A 20390-nucleotide genomic window follows, 5' to 3' on the forward strand; every position below is an offset into this window, starting at 1 on the left:
AGGCTGAAGTGAAGGTTAATTGGGTGCGGGAACGGCCATGGTTCTAGCGGTCCTTATCGCCGAAATCGCGCAAGCTGCCTGCCTGAGCACTGCAGGCCGAATGCGAAAGTGACGTGCCCCACCCCGCCGCGGACCCTTCCTTGGTCAAAGCCACCTCCCCACGCGGTAAGCAAGCTTGGCTTACTTAAATTAGAGATTTAGTCCGTGTTGAAAACAGAGGCCATCTTTTCCACGGGGCATGCGGCTTAGAACATGGCCAAAACATGATGCATGCAAAGCTTCCAACGCTGTGTTACGTCCTCCTAATTGTGCTTTTCTATTACATTGAAGAAGGAATCCAATATCCTGCTACTATTCGTCTTCTCGAGAATGCTATCTGCCATCAGCACTATGCACGAGCTGGAGATACGAATCTCCCGGTAGACGAGACGCTGTGCAAAATTGGCGTTGTGCAAGACCGCCTAGCATTCATTCGAGGCTGGTATAGCTTTTGGACCACACTTCCAGGTGAATATGACGTTCGGTGCTATGTCCGTATGTCGTACGTCTGCTCATTAGCACCTAGTGCTGCTCTTAGGAACTTTCTTCGGTGATTTAGCAGATAAATTTGGCCGTCGCAGAGTCCTGTCTCTCGCTGTATTTGGCATGATCTGTGGCCTCGCTTGGGTGTTTGTTACATGTCGGTGTTCCCCTCAAGCCGTCCTCCTGGCTTAGAGCCCTGATCCGTAGAATCTTAGGCAATTTTTGGGATTCGTTGCCTCTGGAACTCGCATGGCTGACTGCTCTTTGTCGTTGTGTTGGAGGAGGGCCATTTGTTGCTATCGCGCTTTACATGACTATGGCTTCAGATCTATCTACAGATGAAAACCGGTATATCCGATTCGCAGGATTGGGGATATGTCCTGACTGCAAACTATAGGAGTCAAATTCTCTACGTCGTCTCTGCCTTTAAGTTCGGCGTCGAGATTATCGCGCCTCAACTTGCGTCTGTCTTACTGCGACATTCTCTGTGGCTTCCCTACCTTATCTGTGGTATCTCACTTTTTATGATCTTTCCGTGCATCGCAATGATGCCAGAAACCCTGCCGCTCAAACAGGCCAGCGACGCAGCTTTTCCCTCAAACTTCACAGAGTCCAACACCAACCCGTTCTCGTACATGCGCTTTTTCACTAACAAAGCTGTCGCACTTGGCTTGGTTGTGGATTTCTTGCTGCAATTTAGATACAACACTCTACAAATCCTGATTCCATTTATTTCAGTGCGATTTAGCTGGGCTATTGAGAAGGTTCTTAACCACTTCCCATAATTTCCCCAGTCACTAAACCCCGCAGGCCGCGAAACTTCTCTCGATTATCCCGGGTGTCAGTCTAATCCTCTTCGTAGCGCTGACGTTCCTAACGGACATGCTTCGCCGACGATGGTCTCTCCGCCCAGCGCGCTTCAATGTCCTCGTTCTGCGGGCTATCATATTCGCGCTGGCCGCCGGCGTGCTCCTCATCGCAGTATCCGCCAGCATAGGTGCATTCGTATTCGGTGAGTCCTCTCGCTGTGCAACTTGCTTTCGCCGACTCTAACCCCAGCTGAAGCGCTCGTGATTTTTGCTATCGGCTTCAACACGCGTGCCCCTGTGCTGGCTTACATATCCGGACACATTGATCCAGTCCACGATACTGCACGGCTCTATACTCTCATTTCTATTCTAGACGCTTTCGTGCATATGGCCGGAAGCCCGCTGATCGAGATTTTATGGGCCAGAGGACTGGATATTGGTGGAGACTGGTTGGCTTTGCCATTTATTATCTCAGGGGTAGGATCTCAATCACACGCTGTATTGTAAGGAAGACTCATACGCATTACAGTTGTTCTATCTTGCGGCACTGATTCTGGCTGTTTTGCTGCCATACCCGCCGACCACAGATCCAAGTATGGTTCGGAATGCGAGTCGCGAGCATTCGCCTTTGCTGGCTACTACCGGAGAGGAGGAAGAGGATTAGTCTTATTAATATATGAATGCTAAGGTCGCTTTTGTATCAAAGTGGGAGATATCATGAATGTCCCAACAGAGCCTATTTCATACGGTTTTACTTGAATTATTTGGAACAAAAGTAGACTCTGGATGGGAACTCTAAATTGAGAGACTCGTGAGCTATATATATTTTCAATGCCTCCTAAACATTTGTATGAGCTTGGCAGGTTACTTCTCCACCATCACTACTACCGCAAAAAGCAGTGCCCGACTAAATAGGGGGTTGGCAGTAGGATGCTCTTCCGGATTCCGAGACTATACAGGACTTGAAGTTATGTTTCGAGGGATACCTCAGATCACCCATCAACTAGAGGTTCAAGTAGCTCGCACGCGGGGAAGTCAAGAAGGTAAATCCTTGGCAGTGTTAGTAGCGGACATAGGTAGTTTAGTTAGACTAACCTCCTCGTTCTCATATTGCTTCGCGCTGCCTTCGGGATAAATTACTAGACTAAGGCATTCCACGCTTTCTCTCGGCCGCGCGTCAGACGGTGTATCTGGATGTGAGAATGCAGCGTGCGGGCATACTGTCGATAAACACCGTAAGTAGTGCACAAAATCGATGCGGTCCCATCAACTCACCTCTTGCCACACCAGGGCTTCGTTCCGTGTCAAAAGCTTTGAATAGAAGGAGCTCATTGGGTTCATGGTCGCTCAGATAACACCAGTGATGTTTGGGGTTATAGAATACGTTGTAATTCTCTTTTATCTCATATGGATAGATGTTGTCAGAGGCTATCAAGTCGTTGGCGACATCGAGTGAAGTATAGTCCAATACTCCAAGAGGCCAGTCCTGTAGAGGTCCGAATAGCGGCCTCCAAACACTTTTCGGAATATTAGAGTCGATCTCAGGAATTTTTCCCCTACCAGGAGCCAACTCGCCTGATGATCCCCCACCTTCTATTGTGCAAGTTGGGGATGTTGTTCCTGGCACTCAGCGCTTTTGCTATGATGCGCGAGTGTTCGGGCGTAAAGTCTACGCTCACCTTCAGTTTCACTAAGTCGGCCAGCTAATAGTTCCCCACTTACCCACATGAACGCCTTGAACAGGCTGTGGAATATTCGGATCGCTACCTCTTGGTAGAACAGGAAACTGCGCGTCCCTTCGTCGCGTCTATCATTATCATTCGACGTGGGTCAAGCAACAATCGTGGCGAGCAGACTCACCCGAAAAGAGAACGTTATCGCTGTCTCAGCACCAAGGAAGTTCCGTAGAAATCGTTCGACGGCTGGTGCAACAGCCCTCCTCACTGCCTCAGTGTCCCATCGCAGCTCCCACGGAAAGCTGCAGACCACCGTGTCATTCCCCGCCTGCGTCTCCCTTACGATCTGAAAACCATTTTTGTCAAGTGTAAACCCAGCCTCGCGGCCACGCAGGTCGGAGACGGTGAGGTCATACGCCGCGGACTCTTCGTTGGTGTTCCGCCCGTCAGGTATGGCCCACGGCGGAAGGTTGATGTAGTACGGTTTCGTGTTATTGTACTCTGGGAGTGGACGCAGATAGTAGAAGCTGGATTGGGTGGAGGAGGAGCGTGAACAGCGAGAGAGTGCTTGCAAGGGCGCTGTCGTTGCTGCGCTAGGACATGNGCGTGGGATTGTGAACTTTCGTGCGACGGACAGCGTACGGGTGAACATGGCAACAAGACCAGTCGTGGCTGCGCACGTAAGGCCTTCCTCAATGACCTGTACACGGGTAATTCTTAGCCATCGATATGGTCGAGGCTCTTCAGGCGGGCAGTGGGCGGATATTATGTTTTGCATCGCTATGGAGGTTGCCGGCTGGGCGCGCGGTGACCCCCAGCCTACGCCGGGGGCTCAGGCCTAGCTAGTGAATCCCCCGATAATGTACAAGGGGGTACCACGAACGGGGCAGACGCCCTCCCTGCTAGTGTGTTTTTAAAATAAGCGAACGCTTGCAAAATGGCTGGGTTGTATTATTCTGCCGGCATACTAGCAGGGAGGGCGTCTGCCCCGTTCGTGTTACCCCCTTGTAACTCGCTCCGGGCGGGCGCTAAGTTAATTACTGCACAGTGCCCAACGATCACACACACAGACTGCCGCTTCAGCGGGCGCTACTGTCGCTGTTCCTTGGCCGCCACAGTAAACTCTGACGCAACCCATACAACATCCTGCCAGCACCTTGCGTAGCGGCCCCCCAGGGTCTGCTATTCCTTCTGTGGTCCCGCAAAACGTCTAAAAAAAATTAGCAGACAATGTCACGCCTCATCAAGAACCTCTTTGCCTTAATTCCTGCCTTCACCTATCGTCGGAGCCATCTAGCTCCTCCTGTGCAAGAGCCGCTGTTGGCCAACAATGCAGCGGACTCGACGGTCATTCTCGGAGCGGGCATCATCGGCCTTTCCACAGCCTACAGCCTCTCTGAGATGAGCAAGCAAACCATCTATATTGTCGATCCGGCTTCAAAGGCATGTGTCGGCGCGAGCGGGCAGTGCGAAGGTGCCATCGGTGATTTTGGCGTCGAGAACGAACTGTCACCTCTAAACCAGCTTTCTTACGAGCTGTACCAACAACTTGCAGAACAGCAAAGCGGGAAGGAGACCTTTGGTTACAGTGGGATGGATGTGCATGCACTGTCCTCCCACGGCTTCAACTCCTCAGACCCCCACCTGCCCTGGCCGGTGCAAGAGCCCGAGGATATCTCCAACCTTCCGGCGTGGCTGAAAGTGCCAAGAGGATGGGTGGCAGGGCTAATTGCAAATCAGACGCACTGCGCGAGACTGTAAGCCTCATCTCAACCTCCTTCTGCGCCTCCGTTAGAGGTGTAGTGGTGCATTAACCAGGTAACTAGAGACCCTCCGAAATTCTGCCGGTTTCTGCAGAAGGAATGTGAAAGCCGTGGCGTCAGGTTCCTCTTCAATACGACAGCACTCTCTGCTGCTACAGATGCGTCTCGGCGCACTTTGACTGGGATCAAGGTTCTGAACAAAGGCTCGAAAAAGGCCATGAATATTCCTTGCAAAAACATCGTCATATCAGCCGGCTCATGGTCCGAGAAAGTCTTCTCGACACTGTTCCCGAGTAGCCGGTTGCGCATCCCTTCTACGGAGCAGCAACCGGCGCAAGACTGGATACGCCTCAAAATTAAGAAGCCGAGACGGTCTGAGGCCGGTACCAAGGGCAGCTGCCAGCAGATCTGGCTCAGCGCTGATTCCGAGGACTTGGACATCCATATGTCGTCGTTTTTGGACGGCGAATTCTATGCCGCAGGCGGCTTCGTTGATCTTAGCGATATCCCAGATACGCCAGACAAAGTCACGTCCCCTAGCCATGTCACGGATATCATCGAGCAGAATACGAGAGAATTCCTAGCACTCGGATTGGGCGAAACAGTTCAGGCTGTGGGATCAGGGAGGGCACTTCTCCCTCGCCTGACTACCAATCTCCCGATCATGGCCAAGGCGGCGTGGGATGATCTCTTCCCCTCCAAAACAAAGCTGCAGGAGCATAGCTCTCCAATCGCTGCTCGGCCGGTAGGTGATGATAGTGACGTGGCGGGAGGTGTCTTCGTAAGCACCGGACATTACTTAGACGGGTTCGCATTAGGACCAGCAAGCGGTAAAGTCGTTTCCGAGCTCATCACAGGGCAATCACCTTCTGTAGATCTCTCAAACTTCGGCTTCCCTAAGGCAGACGAAGAATCGGGAGATTCGCGCGACAACTAAGATAAGGAATGAAAAAAATGGTAAATAAATATTAGATTGCATTTCCGAAGTTATCGCCCTTCAAACAGGCCTTTTTTGCATTTGAGCTCTCTTTTCTTTGGCTATATTCTTGAACCCTGGGCGGCCTGCAGCAGCCGTACGTAATACCAGCACACTAGCCTTCGGTAGTGGTTGGTATCAGCAGAGCCGTATTATGGACTTCGACAACCCGACCCCACGTACGATCTTCAACCGCCACCAGTCGCGCTTTGACTGCTTCACACCGGTCGAGCATTGCAAGGCCATCACTGGATGCATCCAAACGAAAGAGGAGGGCGAGCCCGATGTAGGCTACACTACATACGAAGTAGCTGATTAGTTGGGCAAGCAGCACGACCTATGTATTGTGGGACTGAAATAGCTGGGTTGCCAAAATCAGTTTCAATTATGCTCATTTCTAGGAAGAAGGGAGGCATATAGCAGGACTTGGAAAGACACAAGCACACGCTCGAGATTTTTACTAGGTATTTGAATAGATTTCGTGTCCACCCCCAAGCGGCGCGGCTCCAGTCGCCTACCCACAATGCCTTGCGATATTTCAGCCACTTATACTCCTTCCTGCCGTCAGTTGAAGCGGTTTTCTTATCTCTGTGCAATCATGCAGGGCATTCAGGTGCATCGCTGCATTCGCGTCATTCTCGAGACTGCGACAACGCCCCAATAGCATCGCCGCAGCCCCAACCCATGCGAAGGCTAGAGAAGCGGGGCGCGGGAAGGTCTATAATGCAACCGTGAAGTTCGCAGAATCGGCCAGCTTCCCGTCTTCCTCAGCCAGACGACTTCTATCCCAGCAAGCACGACAGTATCAAGCGAAGAAGCACCGAGAACAACGCAGCTCCGATTAACCAGAGACCTTAAACGCAGACACCACAATGCCACCTACATCTCCTTTCATGGCCCTGTACGTCCCCTTCTCCTTCCTCTAGCTCGCAACACCCACCTCGCTGACCTCCCTCCTCCTTAGCATCTCCGCTCAAGCCCCAAGCCGCACTTTCATCCGCGCCCGCTCCACAACCACAAAGGCGCAGCCCTGGAAGTCCTTCTGGCCGCTCGACTCGGCGCGCTTCACGTCTGCGCAGCGTGCGCGCATGCCGTGGCTCGGCTCGCAGCAGAACTCGAGTGCGGCAAGCGCGGGTAAAGGGAAGGAGAAGCTATGCGCGCAGTGGGCGCATTTGGATCAGGAGGGGATTGTGAGGAGGGGTAGTTCGGGGAAGACGATCCCTTGAGGAGCAGGAGCAGGAGGGACTGGAAATGGCTGGTGTGACGAGGAGAGTGAAAGGGAGGCTGCTAGGGAGGATCGTGGTGGGCTTTGGGAGGGTTCTGGCTCTGCATGTGGGTTTTTAGTTGTAATAGTTTTTGCTGTTCTAATATTTTTTTATCATTATTTGGTTTGGAATGCGTTTCGTTGTTTTCGGAGCCACCGGGGCAAAGAAGTTGCTCGCTCCCGTCGTTATCAGTGATAGTGCTGGCAAGATCGTAAATAAAAAAGTCAACCTATAGCATTGATATTAGCAAGTAATGGATATGGCAATTACCATAAGAGCAAAAATTAGTAGTCATTCATACAGCGAAATGGTATAATTAACAATGATTAAAAAATAGGTCCTGACAGCCAGCTATTCTTTAATTGTGCGGTAACCGTTGGAATTTTAGTAACTTGAGATGTAGATGGTGGTGCATGCCTCTCGTCATTAATTTAATGTCCACCCGGTTAGAGGTCTCAGTTGTCAGACCGAGGAAAATTCGCTCAACGATAAGTGCGTTGTGATATATGCACAACGCGCATCAAAGCTCCATCGCACCTTCGTTTGCCGCCCTGAGTTAAGTATGACCTGATTCTCACAGCGATAGGGGTGGCAAGGCACACAGCAACAGGACAAATCGATGACGCACCCCGGGTTGCTCAGCTCAGCCTTGTGCTGGCTGCAGGAGGGCATCGACTTTTGTTAGAGCACGGCGGGTGCAGGTGATCTATCTGATCGCATCGTTTGACTTCCACCCTAGACTGTGCATCAAGCTTGGCAACTTTAGCTGGCTGCCGTATTTGCAACACTGCCAATTACACCACACGGTTAGAATCTCGGCGACCAAAAGGACATATGATACTCTGGAAAAGGCAACAAGGCTGCAGCTGAAGCAAGGAATAGTTGGCGTGGAGAGTCATCTGTGCGGGATATCATCTTTGGATTCCGCTACAGCGCGACGCTGAAGTTTTCACCAAACCCATGTCAGCAGAGGTGCAGTTCGAATTGGTGTTAGGGCGGCCAACCACCTTTTAGTGAACCTTATGCAGGGGGCCGAATATGCGGCCTTGCCACTCACCCAATGAAAAGCCTATCTGATTCTGCACGCCTCTCATATTTCTGCGGGAGTTGAAATTTTTCGCCTGACAGCCTTGTGTGGCGCTGCCAGCAAAAGCTTTGAGAACATGTTGTCATCGATAGCTAGCTCGAAAGAATTCCAGCCATCCAACAACAGATTCAGCCTTCTTACACGCACCAAACTTAGCAGGCAACCAGCGACCGCACTGACGATTTTGTCTACAGCACAGCCCTAGCCAGAACCATGTCCATCTATCACTTAAAAAGGAAGGTCGTTTGGCAGCTTTGCAAGATGCACCTCTGTCCATTCTTGTTGCATTAAAGCCGTAGCTTATATCCTTTCATTGTATGCTGTGATTAAAGCTTCAAGCTATCTTGCACCACACTCTATCCTACTATTGAGCGACTGTAAACGACATGACTACCATCCCACCAAAGATAGAAAAGGCGACAAGGACAGAGGTGGTGTTTGACGATAGCGCAAGCGACGATGCTATTCTTGAGGGGCTCGGGTATCAGAAAGGTTGGCTTATTTTATTTTAACTCATTAATTGCAAGAAGCAACACCCTACTAACCGGTGTTGTACATTGAGTAGAGCTCAAACGCAGCTTTGGTCTACTCGGCATGATTGGATTCAGTTTCAGCATCGTTACGAGCTGGGCGGCTTTGGGTGGTGTTCTTATTGTTGGCATAGGAACTGGGGGCCCGCCAGTGATGATCTGGAGCTGGATTGGCATTTGCATTGTTACGCTAGCTGTCGCTTACTCTATGGCGGAGATGTGTAGCGCATATCCCGTTGCTGGCGGCCAATACTCTTGGGTAGCTATCCTAGCACCAAGGCAATGGGCCCGAGGCTTATCTTACATCTGCGGTTGGTTTATGCTTACCGGTTAGTAGCGGGCAGTTTCCGACAGATCGGGATCTGTCAGACCTTATTCTTATGCTGATTGCTGTGGATAGGAATGCTAGCCATGGGAGCTGTGAACAACTTCGTCACCGCCAATTTCGTCTTGGGTATAAGCACGTTTCAACATCCCGGCTATACAATTAAGAGATGGCACACTGTTCTTGCGGCCTACCTAGTTTGTCTCATGGCCACCTGCCTAAATATCTGGCTCCCCCATCTTCTAGATAGAATATCCCGCGGGGTTCTTCTCCTCAACATTTTCTCTTTTGTTACAATCGTGGTCACCATCCTTGCTTGCAACAACCATAAGCAACCAGCAAGTTTCGTTTTCAAGGACTTTCAAAACTTCACGGGGTTCAATAACTCTTATGCGGCCATTCTTGGAATTCTGCAAAGCGCATTTGGAATGTGTTGTTACGATGCACCAGCACATATGACGGAGGAAATGAAGAATGCTCGCAAAGATGCACCGAAGGCCATCGTTCTGGCTGTTTATATTGGTGCTATCACCGGATTTATTTTCCTTGTCACTTTGTGTTTCTGCATTGGAGATATTGAAACGACAGCTACCACTCCGACGGGGTTACCTATCCTTCAAATCTTCTATGATTCTACTCATTCCATACACGGCGCTTCTGCCCTAGCTGCTCTTTTTCCTTTACTTGGCGTCTTTTGTGCGTTCTCTCTTATGGCAGAAGGCTCGCGCGTGATTTTCGCCTTCGCTAGGGATAATGGTCTGCCTTTCTCATCTCTACTCAACAAAGTAGAACCAAAGAAGAAGGTTCCGGTCTACGCGATCCTCGTGGCGGCAACCGTTCAGCTTGCGCTGAATTCTATCTATTTTGGCACTTTAACTGGGTTCAACACAATTATTTCCATCTCCACGGCTGGATTCTGTGAGTGTGACTTCTAATTTTTGAATGTAGATTCGCAGCTTCCCACTAATTACAAATGATTCTAGATCTCTCATATGCAATGCCCCTCATTGCTCGGATCCTCTCCCGCTTGGTGGGCCAACACACTCGGCTTGAAGGCCCTTACTCTCTCGGACGATACAGCTTGCCCCTCAATATAGTTGGCTTCCTCTTTCTGGCTTTCGCATGTATCTCGTTCAATTTTCCCGCCCTCAAACCGGTCAACCGTGAGACCATGAACTATACCTGTGCTGCTATCAGCGTTGTGATGTTCATAAGCCTCGTCACATGGCTGACAACCGGAAGAGCACAGTTCGCGGGGCCACAGGCGGGCCGTCTGATACATTTAAGAAACGATGCGAGGCCGGATTACGCGCCAGAGGAGAGCGCTTAAGGTCGCCAGTAGGCCACAGCTCATGGGTGCCTCTCTACACTTCCTTGCAGAGCACTAAGAAGGGGCGTCTCCAGTTTTATCCCTGTCACCATCTGCACCCATGACTAGGTGCGATCTCAAAGTCGTGCCGAGCCCCGTAAATAATGCGATGTATAGTTTTCAGCGAAATTGGATATCTGGGGCATTTCTGAGGGCAGTTTTCCGTACATTGATTCTTCAAGAATGATTTGGTTCAGATATAGATGGCTTAGACTTCCAGGGCTGTTTAGGTATAGAAAAAGACTCGACTAATTAGTTGAAGTCCCTTGGATTGAAAACGCAGTGCAACTAATGTACAAGCTTCTACGTCGCTGTTAAGGGAAGTGTTGTTTCTCAGTGTTGCGCCTGTTATTGATATTTAAGAGGGCCTTGCGCCTGGAGCGGTAGACGCTTTGATCAGCTTATGCACAGACCCACCTTATGTATACTCATAAAATCTGAAAATTATTCAGGGTACGTTCGGTTGCAAATCGGCTCCATATCATATCTATTTAATCTATGCGCCCCCTAGTGTCGCCCGTTTTATAATTAGTGGCGGCTACTACCGTGGCTCATTTAAATCTATAATTGAGTCGACCGTTCGGCAAGCCTCCAGATAAGGTGTGAGGTGAGGATGTGGATGGGGAGTCCAATTGATAGAACAATAGTGTAAGGGATATTATTGCGGGACACCTCGGGTTGCCCTCAGGACAACCCCCGGACGCCCCTCGGATGGTCGCCGGTTACGTGCCGGAGGCACGTGCCCGTAGTATATAGTCTCCACGATCCCAGAGGCCTTACCTCCTTAAGGATTCGTCTCTCTCACCAATCTATCCTGTTCCTACAATTGTGCCTTATAGCCCCCTGTCTATAAAGTCCCCTCACATTTAAATCCTTCCTACTCCTTTTTAGAAGGGCAGTTGGCTTTAAGGACCAAATTATTTGTTTATATCTTTTGTTTATAACTACTATCCTCCCCTAAAATCTCGCGATAACCTAAATGGAAACTCCATGGGCACTTTATAGAAAGCTATTACGCCAAGACAAAAAGGTCCCTTTAATAGCTAGAGATTGTAATAATATAACCCTCTAGGTAAGACGGCCGAATAAGCCCTAATACCTAGATGCTCTAGGAGCTTAAAGACTTTTATACACCTATAATTACCGCTAAAAAAAAAAGATACCCTTTATAAGGGTTATAACACTACTAGAAAGCAACTAAAGCCCCTTTAGCCCTACCTAGGCTAATTAGAAGATTAAGTGCTAGAGGTAACTTTAAGATCTTCCTCTAAGCTAGAAATACTAGAGAAATATACTAATATATTTAACTAGGGACCTAACTAAAACCCTCCTAGAAGACCACTGGCCTATAATTAGTATAGTAGCGATATATAGACTACTTATAAGCTAAGTAGGCCTACCCCTTTAGGTAATCTAACCTAACTACTAACCTAAAACCTAAGCCTTGTTAGGAAATCTATACTAGCTACTAATACTAATACTACCTTTATAGCTAAAGCTTCTATAAGGCTAAGGTTAAAAAGTTAAAAGCCCTAAATTAATTATCTTTAAGATAGATATTAGGAAGCTACTATAAGGCTTTTAGAAGCTATATAGGAAGGAGCTACTAATAAATATATTAAAAACCTTTAGGGGTAGGTCTAGATCTAGTAGAGCTTAATTTAGGCTAGATAAAATCTTTTATAACCTAGCTAAGGCTAAGGGCTTTTTAGAAGCTACTTAGTACTTACCTAAAAAGGTATAAAAGACTTAAAAAGGTATCTACGCTATAAATAGAAAAAGGATATAGACTAACTAGTTAAGGCCTTTAATAGTTTAAAACTCCGCATAGACCTAACGCCTAATAGCTGGACGATTGGGTTTGTAAGGTAAATAACTTTTTTAAGATGCTAATAATATAAGATAATACCAAAGAGCGTATATAATAGATTATTAGTAAAATTAATAACCAATTACTAAACGAGATTATACTTAATTAGCTTAATAAAGAGCAAATTACTATATAGCTATAGCTGTAAACCTTTCTAAAGAAGTAGACTTAAGATCTATATATTATGTAATATAATAATATAGAGCTATTTTAGAATAGGACATAGCTTAACCGCTATAACTTTTACCAGTTTATAAACTTTATAGAAACTTATACTTAATAGATAAATCTAAAGTCCTTTAAAAATAAGAACGGTAGTATTTATAAAAAAGAGAAGATTAGGTTTATCTAGGCTAAAATTAAGCTAGTAATTTATAATAAAATAAAGTGTATAGGAGCCCTATTGCGGATTACTATATATATAGATTTTAAATAAGCGGTTCTAAATACTAAAGACGTGATAAGGAACTAGACCTCTTCCAGTAGGAAGCTAAGGGGTTACTAAAAGCATAAATACTTTAATAGTAATATAGGTCAGACCTAACCTTTAAAGAAGCCGTTCTTAAAGAGAACTTTAAAAGGGTTAAAGTTAGGGGACTTAAGTAATAGGAAAGACTCCTAGGGCTAACCTAATACCTATTTCGCGCCTTTATGAAAACACTCTAAAAAGTTAAGAAAAAACTCTAAAGGTAGATTTTATTAGAAAAATAAGTAGGGTAATAACCGTACTAACAATCTAAAAAAAAAGCCCTAGTTATAGACCTTTTTTAGCTATAACTAGGGCAAGATACAGAAAAAGAAACTCTTTATATTGCTATTAAGCTAAAAATAACACTTCCTATAGGTAAGGTATGTTAGTTTTAAGCACTATATAATAGCGGTACTAAAATTAATCTTATATAATATAATTTAGTAAAAGAGTATAAACTTATCCTATTATAAAGGTGCAGAAACCTATTATAGGCTTTCTAAATAAGCATCGAATTAAACTATATAGTGCCTATAAGCTTATAGTATTAGTAGCCAATATATATAACTGCACTAAGGTAGTTAGCCCGCAACCCTACTAGGTAGCTAACTTTGTAGGTTATAACTTTATCCTTAGATACCCTTAGTTTATAGAAGTAGATTTTAAGATATACTTTAAAATAGGAGCCTTTAAATAGTGGAATAATAAAGATTTGGGAGGGCCTATATTACTAATAAGCTTAAAGGACATCCTAGAGAATATAGCCCTAGATAAAATAGTATACACTTTATACCTAAAGGAGTATTAAATATAACCCCTATTTAATAGTAAGATAGGTATAGAGCCTAGTATAGATAATAACCCCTTTATAATAGAGACCCTATAGAGAACTGCTAGATAGGTCGCAAAGATATTATAGGGAGGCGGCGATCTTAAAGATCTTATAAGATACTTTAACTATTATAGGTTACTATTACGGAGTAAGTATAAGCGGCGATAATATATAGTAAGGTGGATATTATTAAGCTATATACATAAACTGTATAAGGAGGTTAAGACGTTGCGTAAGAAACGAAGGTAGGAAAATGGGAAGAAAGGGTATATATTATAGACTTAGTTGTTTATTTAATACGTATATAAAGTAGAATAGGATTTAGGTAGTAGTCCTAGCAGAACTTAGTAGGATTTAGTAGAACTTAGTAAAATATAGTAAAATGCGGCAGGTTACCGTCAGATTACTATAAATTACTATTAGATTGCCGTCTTATAGTTAGTCTTTAGTTACTAAGTTAGTGGAAATAGGTAGATGTGTATAAGGTATTATAGGGGTATCCTATAATAGTACCCCCCCTTTAAACTTAAGCTTCTGCAAGATAGGGCTATAGTAGTTTTAGGTAGAGTTTATAAAAGTCTTCTATAGCTTATATAAGTTCTATAGAGTTAATAGGTTCCTATAAAAGCTTAATAAAGCCTCTCTATTTCGTAAAATATATATATTAGCGTTTCCGTTTATTATACTTAATATTATTAATTCTTTTAATAAAGTACTTATTCCTACCATCTACTTTAACTAGTAGGGAAGGGTTTTATATCTATTTAGGTAAGGCGTCTAATGCAAGAGTAATAGGGTAAAGGACTAACGTATAGAATATAGGGTGGATTTTAACCGTATTAGGGAGCTTTAGTTAGTAGGCGTAAGAGAAGATAACCTTTTTAACCTTATAAGGGCTAGCGTTCTTCTAATTAAGCTTTTTAGCAGGTTGTTTTGTGTTTAGATTTCTTATATTTAGCTAGATAAAGTTACTAATTTAGTAAGCCAGTGCTAGGGTTTATTTCTTATTTACTACGGCTTTATAAATAGATTAAGCCTATATTATTTCGTTAGTAAGGAACTGTTATAATTCTTCTATCTTCTCTATAAATTTATTTACTTTTATAACTTATAAGGCGTAATAAGTAGGGCAAGAAACATTACCAAAGGGTTTAAAACCTATTTGTGAATACTAGCTATAGTTAGCTAGGAATAGGGAGACCTTTATAGTTTCCGAGATAGAATCATTTATAGTAAACTTAGTAAATATAAGCTAGTTAATTTAGTTATCTTATAAGTACGACGTATATATTTAAATATACTATTCTATTATAGCATTTATACGTTCTATTTAGCTATCTGTTTCTAGGTGGTATACTATAAATAATAGTGCTTTAATACGGAGTTAGGTAGTTAGTTTTTTCTAAAATATAGAGATAAACTAGCTACCTTTATTGGAGATAATTGTTTTAGGGAGTCTGTGAAGTTTCTATACGTAATTTAGAAATAGTTAGGCAATAGTAGGTGTTAACATATTCGGGCAGGCGATTAAATATCTTATCTTAAATAGTTAGTCTATAACTACTATAATATTTATATAGCTCTTACTTATAGGGAAGTTAATAATAAAGTTAATTAAAATATCCTTCTATCTTCGGTCTGGAATAGGTAGTAGCTTTAGAAGGCCGTTATACGTCTTACGCAAAGCTTTAGCTCGTCGGTAGATATAGTAGCTAGAGATATACCTTTATATTATATTATATATATTTAGCTAATAGTATTCTTATTAAAGCAGTTCTAGGGGTTTTCCTTAGCCTAGGTGGCTAGCTACTAGTTAATTAAATATATGTTTAAGGAGCTTAAGTTTATTATAGTTAGGTATAACTAGGCGGTTCTAATAATATAAGCGGTTTCCGCAGGCTTTATATTTACTTAAAGAAATCCTTTTTAAGCGTCTAACGCTATCTTATATTAGCTTAAGCGTCTCTTAAATAAACTTATTATTTAGGTATTTATTAACTATAATTTAATTAATTAATTAATTAGTTATTTTAAGGACGTATACCGTAAGATCTTTAGTAAAAGGGTTAAATAGTTTAGGGCGAAGTAGGGTCTAATTTTGGTAAGAGCGCGCTTCTTTTAGGGCTAGCGCGTCTTGCGAGCGTTAGGTTAGGGTATTAGGCTTTAAACCTTAAACACCTAGGTAATACGTAATTAAGAATTGGAAATAAGATAGATATTCTAACTAGTGGGCCTAATAATAACTTAGCTGTTTTATGGTTGTAAAGTATTATAGGTTCTTATAGTTGCTAAGGACCTTAATTAGAAATTCAGCGCTTTCTAGTTTAGGTTACTATTACTTAAAGCATCTAATAATGGCTAGCAATTCTTTATTATAGATCTCGTAATTATATTTAGTAGGGCTTAATTACTTAAAAAAGTATACCATAGGGTATAATACTCCTTTATTATATTAAGATAGAATGCCTCTAGTAACCTAATTAGATAAGTCAGCTTTTATAACACTTATTTGTTTTAGGTTAAAGTATTAGAATATAAGTGCAGTAGTAAATATAACCTTTAGGTAAGTAAAGGCCTTTTTATATTCCTTATTAAAGATAAAGGCTTTATCCTCTTAGGTTAAAGCTATAAGGGGTAAAACCAGGGCGGAGAAGTTATTAATAAACCGTTAGTAGAAATTGGCGAATCTTATAAAGGCTTTTACATCCTTAATATTCTTAGGGTTTTACTAGTTTATAATTACTTTAACTTTCTTTAGGTCTATTTATATGCTATTTATAGAAATAAGAAGCCTAAGGTATAGGACTTCTATTTTATAGAATTTGTATTTATCTATATTTAATTATAAACTAGCTCCTTATAGGGCTTATAAAATAAGGTTAATGTATTTCCGGTATTTGGTTAGGTTATTACTATATATTAGGATATCGTTAATATAAATAGTATAGAAGATATCTAGGTAGGGATATAGGGTGTTATTTATATAATATTAAAATAAGCTTAAAGCGTTTATAAGGCTAAAGGGTATTACTAAGTGCTTAAATAATCTATATTGGGTACGAAATATAGTAAGCTATTTATCTCCTTTTATAATACAGAGGCGGTTAAATATAGAGATAATATTAAGCTTCGTGTAGAAGCGAGCCTTACTTAATTAGTTTAGCGTCTCTTATATTAGCGGGATTGGATACTAGTTCTTAATAGTAATAGCGTTAAGAGCTTAGTAGTCTATATAAAAGTGTAGTCCGCCGCCTAGTTTCTTAATAAAGATTACTAGTGCGGCTATAGGTAAAGAGCTTGCTCTAATAAATCCTTTACTTAGGTTCTCGTCTAAATACTTCTATAGTACTTAGAGTTCGTTTTAGGATATCCTATATAGGGGTCCAAATCTAGGCTACTTTCTTCTTTAAGTATAATCTTATAATCGTATAATCGGTATTCTAGTAGCTTATTAGCTTCCTTCTATAAGAATACCTTTAGGCGGTTATAGTAATCTACTAGTACCTTTATAGTAGGGTTAGTGTACTTCTTTAGTACTAAGGCCTTCTTAATATTAGCTATAGTAATAGCGAAGATTATATATTTAGGTTTCTTAGCAAGTTACGCTAATAGGGCAGCTCCAATTATATAGATATCTAGGGCGTTAAGCAGGCTTTGGTTATCTGTAGTTTCTTATATAGTTCCTTACTTAATTTTATGTTTAGTATTAGGTACGGAGTTAGTATTAAATTTGGGTTTAGGTTCTTTAAGTATGCTCTTTATAGTAGAGTACTAGTCCTTCCAGTATTTTCATATAGTAAGCTTAAGCTTTTATTTAGTGTGGAGTAGTGTAGTACTTAAGGTCTATTTATAAGGTTTAGTAGAATTTTTAGATCCTTAATAGATACCGGTAGAAGTCTTATATTAGTAGAATTTAGTAGAATTCTCAGGCTAGTAGAATTAAGTAGACTTCTTAGATATAGGGTATATATTAGTAGAAATTTTAGACAGGTAAATCTTAGTAGACATTTTAAATTTTAGTTTAGGGTCTAAGCAGTAAGTTATAAGGCACTTTTGCCTATAATGGGAGGCGGTATATAGAAGCTTAAGGTTGTTTTAATTAATAGTTACCTTATATAGCTTTATCTAGGGTTGTTTAAAGATTACTAGGTAACCTAAGGTGGTAATAAAAAGCCTAATTAGTTCTTTATAGTTTAAGTATTAGAGTTTTAGGTATACTATATAGGTAATTTGGCCTAAGACTATATGATTACCATTAATTTAAATACGTTAATATGCCGGTTAAGGGGGGTTAGGGTAAAACCATTATCTTATATAAAGATCTTATTAATAAATCCTATGCTACTAGCTCCTATATTAATTAGGACTTAAGTATTAGCCTATTAATTATTCTACTAAAGGTAATAGTTAATAGTTATACTATAATTTTAAGAGTTAGAGTTCGTGATATCTAAAGTATTTAATAAGATCCTAAGGCAGAGCCGTCCTAGAGAGTGACTTAACTCTAAAATATACCTTTTAGTAGTAAGCAGGAAGGGGTTCTTATAGAACATTAGTTATAGCTTTACCCTTATAAGTAGTGCTTATTAAATATAGGGCTAGAACTAGGTAAAAATTAGGGATAGTAACCGGAAGATTAATATAGTAAATAGTTGTTAGTATTAACTATTTATAAATTATATTTAGGTATAAAAACAAAGTAGTAGTTAAAGATATAACGAAGCCTTATAGCAGGAACTACGGTAGACTTACTAATAGGCTAGGTATATAGATATAAAATAGTTAACAATATAAACATAACTAGTAGAGTAGTTGCCTAATAGATTAACTCTAATTATATTCTAAGATTTACTATAAAAGAGAGAACTATTTAGGTAGGGACTGTATGTTACGGAGTGAGTATAAGTGGTGATAATATATAACGAAGTAGATATTATTAAGCTATGTATATGAACTGTATAATAAGGTCAAAACGTTACGTAAGGAGAGAAGGTAGGAGATCGGGAAGAAAGGGCATATATTGTTAACTTGGTTGCTTAGTTAATACGTATATAGGGCAGAATAGGGTTTAGGTCGTGGTCCTAGCAGAACTTGGCAAAATTTAGTAGAACTTAGCAGAATATGGCAGAATGCCGTAAATTGCCGCTAGATTGCCGTTAAATTGCCATTTTACGGTTGGTCTTTAATTACTAAGTTGGTAAAAATAGGTGGACGTGTACAAGGTGTTACGGGGGTGTCCTATAACAGTACCCCCTCTTTAAACTCAAGCTTCTGCGAGGTGGGGCTATAGTAGTTCTAGGTAGAGTTTGTAAAAGTCTTCTGCGGCTTATATAAGTCCTATAGAGTTAACGGGTTCCTATAAGGACTTAGTAAAGCCTCTCCATCTTATAAGATATATATATTAGCGTTTCCGTTTATTATACTTAATATTATTAATTCTTTTAACAAAGTACTCGTTCTTACTATCCACTTTAACTAGTAGGGGAGGATCCTATATTTGTTTAGGCAGGGCGTTTAATATGGGGGTAGTAGGACGGAGGACTAACGTGTAAAATACGGGGTGGATTTTAACCGTATTAGGGAGCTTTAATTGGTAGGAGTAAGAGGAGACGACCTTCTCGACCTTATAAGGGCCAGCGTTCTTCCAATTAAGTTTCTTAGCAGGTTATTTTGTGTTTAGATTTCTTATATCTAGCTAGACAAAGTCACCAATTTGGTAAGCTAGTGCTAGGGTTTATTTCTTATTCGCTGCGGCTTTATAGACAGATTGGGCCCATATTATTTCGTTAGTAAGGAACTATTATAGTTCCTCTATCTTTTCTATAAATTTATTTACTTCTGTAACTTATAAGGCTTAATAAGTAGGGTAAGGAACGTTACTGAAGGGTTTAAAACCTATTTATAGATGCTAGCCGTAGTTAGCTAGAAACGGGGAGACCTTTATAGTTTCTAAAATGGAATTATTTGCTATAAACTTAGTAAATGCAAGCTAGTTAATCTAGTCATCTTATAAGTACGACGTGTATATCTAAATATACTACTCTATTATAGCATTTACACGTTCCGTTTAACTATCTGTTTCTAGGTGGTATGCTATAGATAATAGTACTTTAATATAGAGTTGGGTAGTTAGTTCTTCCTAAAATGCAGAGATAAACTAGCTACCTTTATTAGAGATAATTGTTTTGGGGAGTCCGTGGAGTTTCTATATATAATTTAGGAATAGCTAGGCGACGGTAGGTGTTAATATATTAGGGCAGGCGATTAAGTGTCTTATTTTAGACAGTTGGTCTATAACTACTATAATATTTATACAGCCTTTACTTACGGAGAGATCAATAATAAAGTTAATTAAGATATTCTTCTATCTTCAGTCCGGAGCAGGCAGTGGCTTTAGAAGGCCGTTATACGTCTTATACGAAGCTTTAGCTCGTTGGCAGATATGGCAGCTAGAGACGTACCTTTATATCGTGTTGTATATATTCGGCCAATAGTATTCTTATTAAAGCAGTTCCAGGGTTTTTCCTCAGCCTAGGTAGCCGGCGATAGGTAGATTATATACGTGTTTAAGGAGTTTAAGCTTAAGCTTATTATAATTAGGGATAACTAGACAGTTCTAGTAATATAAGCGGTTTCTACAGGCTTCGCATTTACTTAGAGAAATCTTTTTTAAGCGTCTAATGCCATCTTATATTAGCTTAAGCGTCTCTTAAATAAACTCATTATTTAGGTATTTGTTAACTATAATCTGTTTAATTAATTAATTAGTTATTTCAAGGACGTATACTATAAGATCTTTAGTAGGAGGGTTAAATAGTTTAGGGCGAAGTAGGGTCTAATTTTGGTAAGAGCGTACTTCTTTTAGGGCTGGCGCGTCTTATAAGCGTTAGGTTAGGG

The 20390-nt window shown here is 41.8% G+C and overlaps 4 protein-coding genes across 4 annotated transcripts; 3 read left to right on the forward strand and 1 right to left on the reverse strand.

Annotated features, from left to right (window-relative positions):
- The first annotated feature begins 236 nt into the window (after nt 1-236).
- K441DRAFT_659680 (MFS general substrate transporter) lies at nt 237-2487 on the forward strand. The gene is made up of 8 exons (XM_067648577.1): nt 237-507; nt 566-679; nt 738-870; nt 920-1286; nt 1333-1534; nt 1588-1808; nt 1861-2380; nt 2426-2487. The coding sequence occupies exons 1-7, from the start codon at nt 267-269 to the stop codon at nt 1993-1995; spliced, it is 1413 nt and encodes a 470-aa protein (XP_067504281.1). The 5' UTR covers nt 237-266; the 3' UTR covers nt 1996-2380; nt 2426-2487.
- K441DRAFT_610837 (uncharacterized protein) lies at nt 1913-3767 on the reverse strand. The gene is made up of 6 exons (XM_067645549.1): nt 3192-3767; nt 3054-3138; nt 2907-3000; nt 2607-2848; nt 2427-2551; nt 1913-2381 (listed from the first exon to the last, which is right to left on the reverse strand). The coding sequence occupies exons 1-6, from the start codon at nt 3657-3659 to the stop codon at nt 2367-2369; spliced, it is 1029 nt and encodes a 342-aa protein (XP_067504282.1). The 5' UTR covers nt 3660-3767; the 3' UTR covers nt 1913-2366.
- Nucleotides 3768-4237: 470 nt separating this feature from the next.
- K441DRAFT_559411 (FAD/NAD(P)-binding domain-containing protein) lies at nt 4238-5707 on the forward strand (the record flags this gene model as incomplete). The annotated part of the gene is made up of 2 exons (XM_067643452.1): nt 4238-4764; nt 4834-5707. 2 exons carry the CDS (start codon nt 4238-4240, stop codon nt 5705-5707), a joined length of 1401 nt encoding a protein of 466 aa, XP_067504283.1.
- Nucleotides 5708-8238: 2531 nt separating this feature from the next.
- On the forward strand, nt 8239-10635 carry K441DRAFT_610842 (GABA permease). The gene is made up of 4 exons (XM_067645550.1): nt 8239-8590; nt 8661-8957; nt 9029-9871; nt 9937-10635. The coding sequence occupies exons 1-4, from the start codon at nt 8485-8487 to the stop codon at nt 10281-10283; spliced, it is 1593 nt and encodes a 530-aa protein (XP_067504284.1). The 5' UTR covers nt 8239-8484; the 3' UTR covers nt 10284-10635.
- The last annotated feature ends 9755 nt before the right edge of the window (nt 10636-20390 follow it).

This window comes from Cenococcum geophilum, assembly GCF_001692895.1.
Source record: "Cenococcum geophilum 1.58 unplaced genomic scaffold K441scaffold_20, whole genome shotgun sequence".
In the NCBI taxonomy this organism is placed as follows: domain Eukaryota; kingdom Fungi; phylum Ascomycota; class Dothideomycetes; order Gloniales; family Gloniaceae; genus Cenococcum; species Cenococcum geophilum.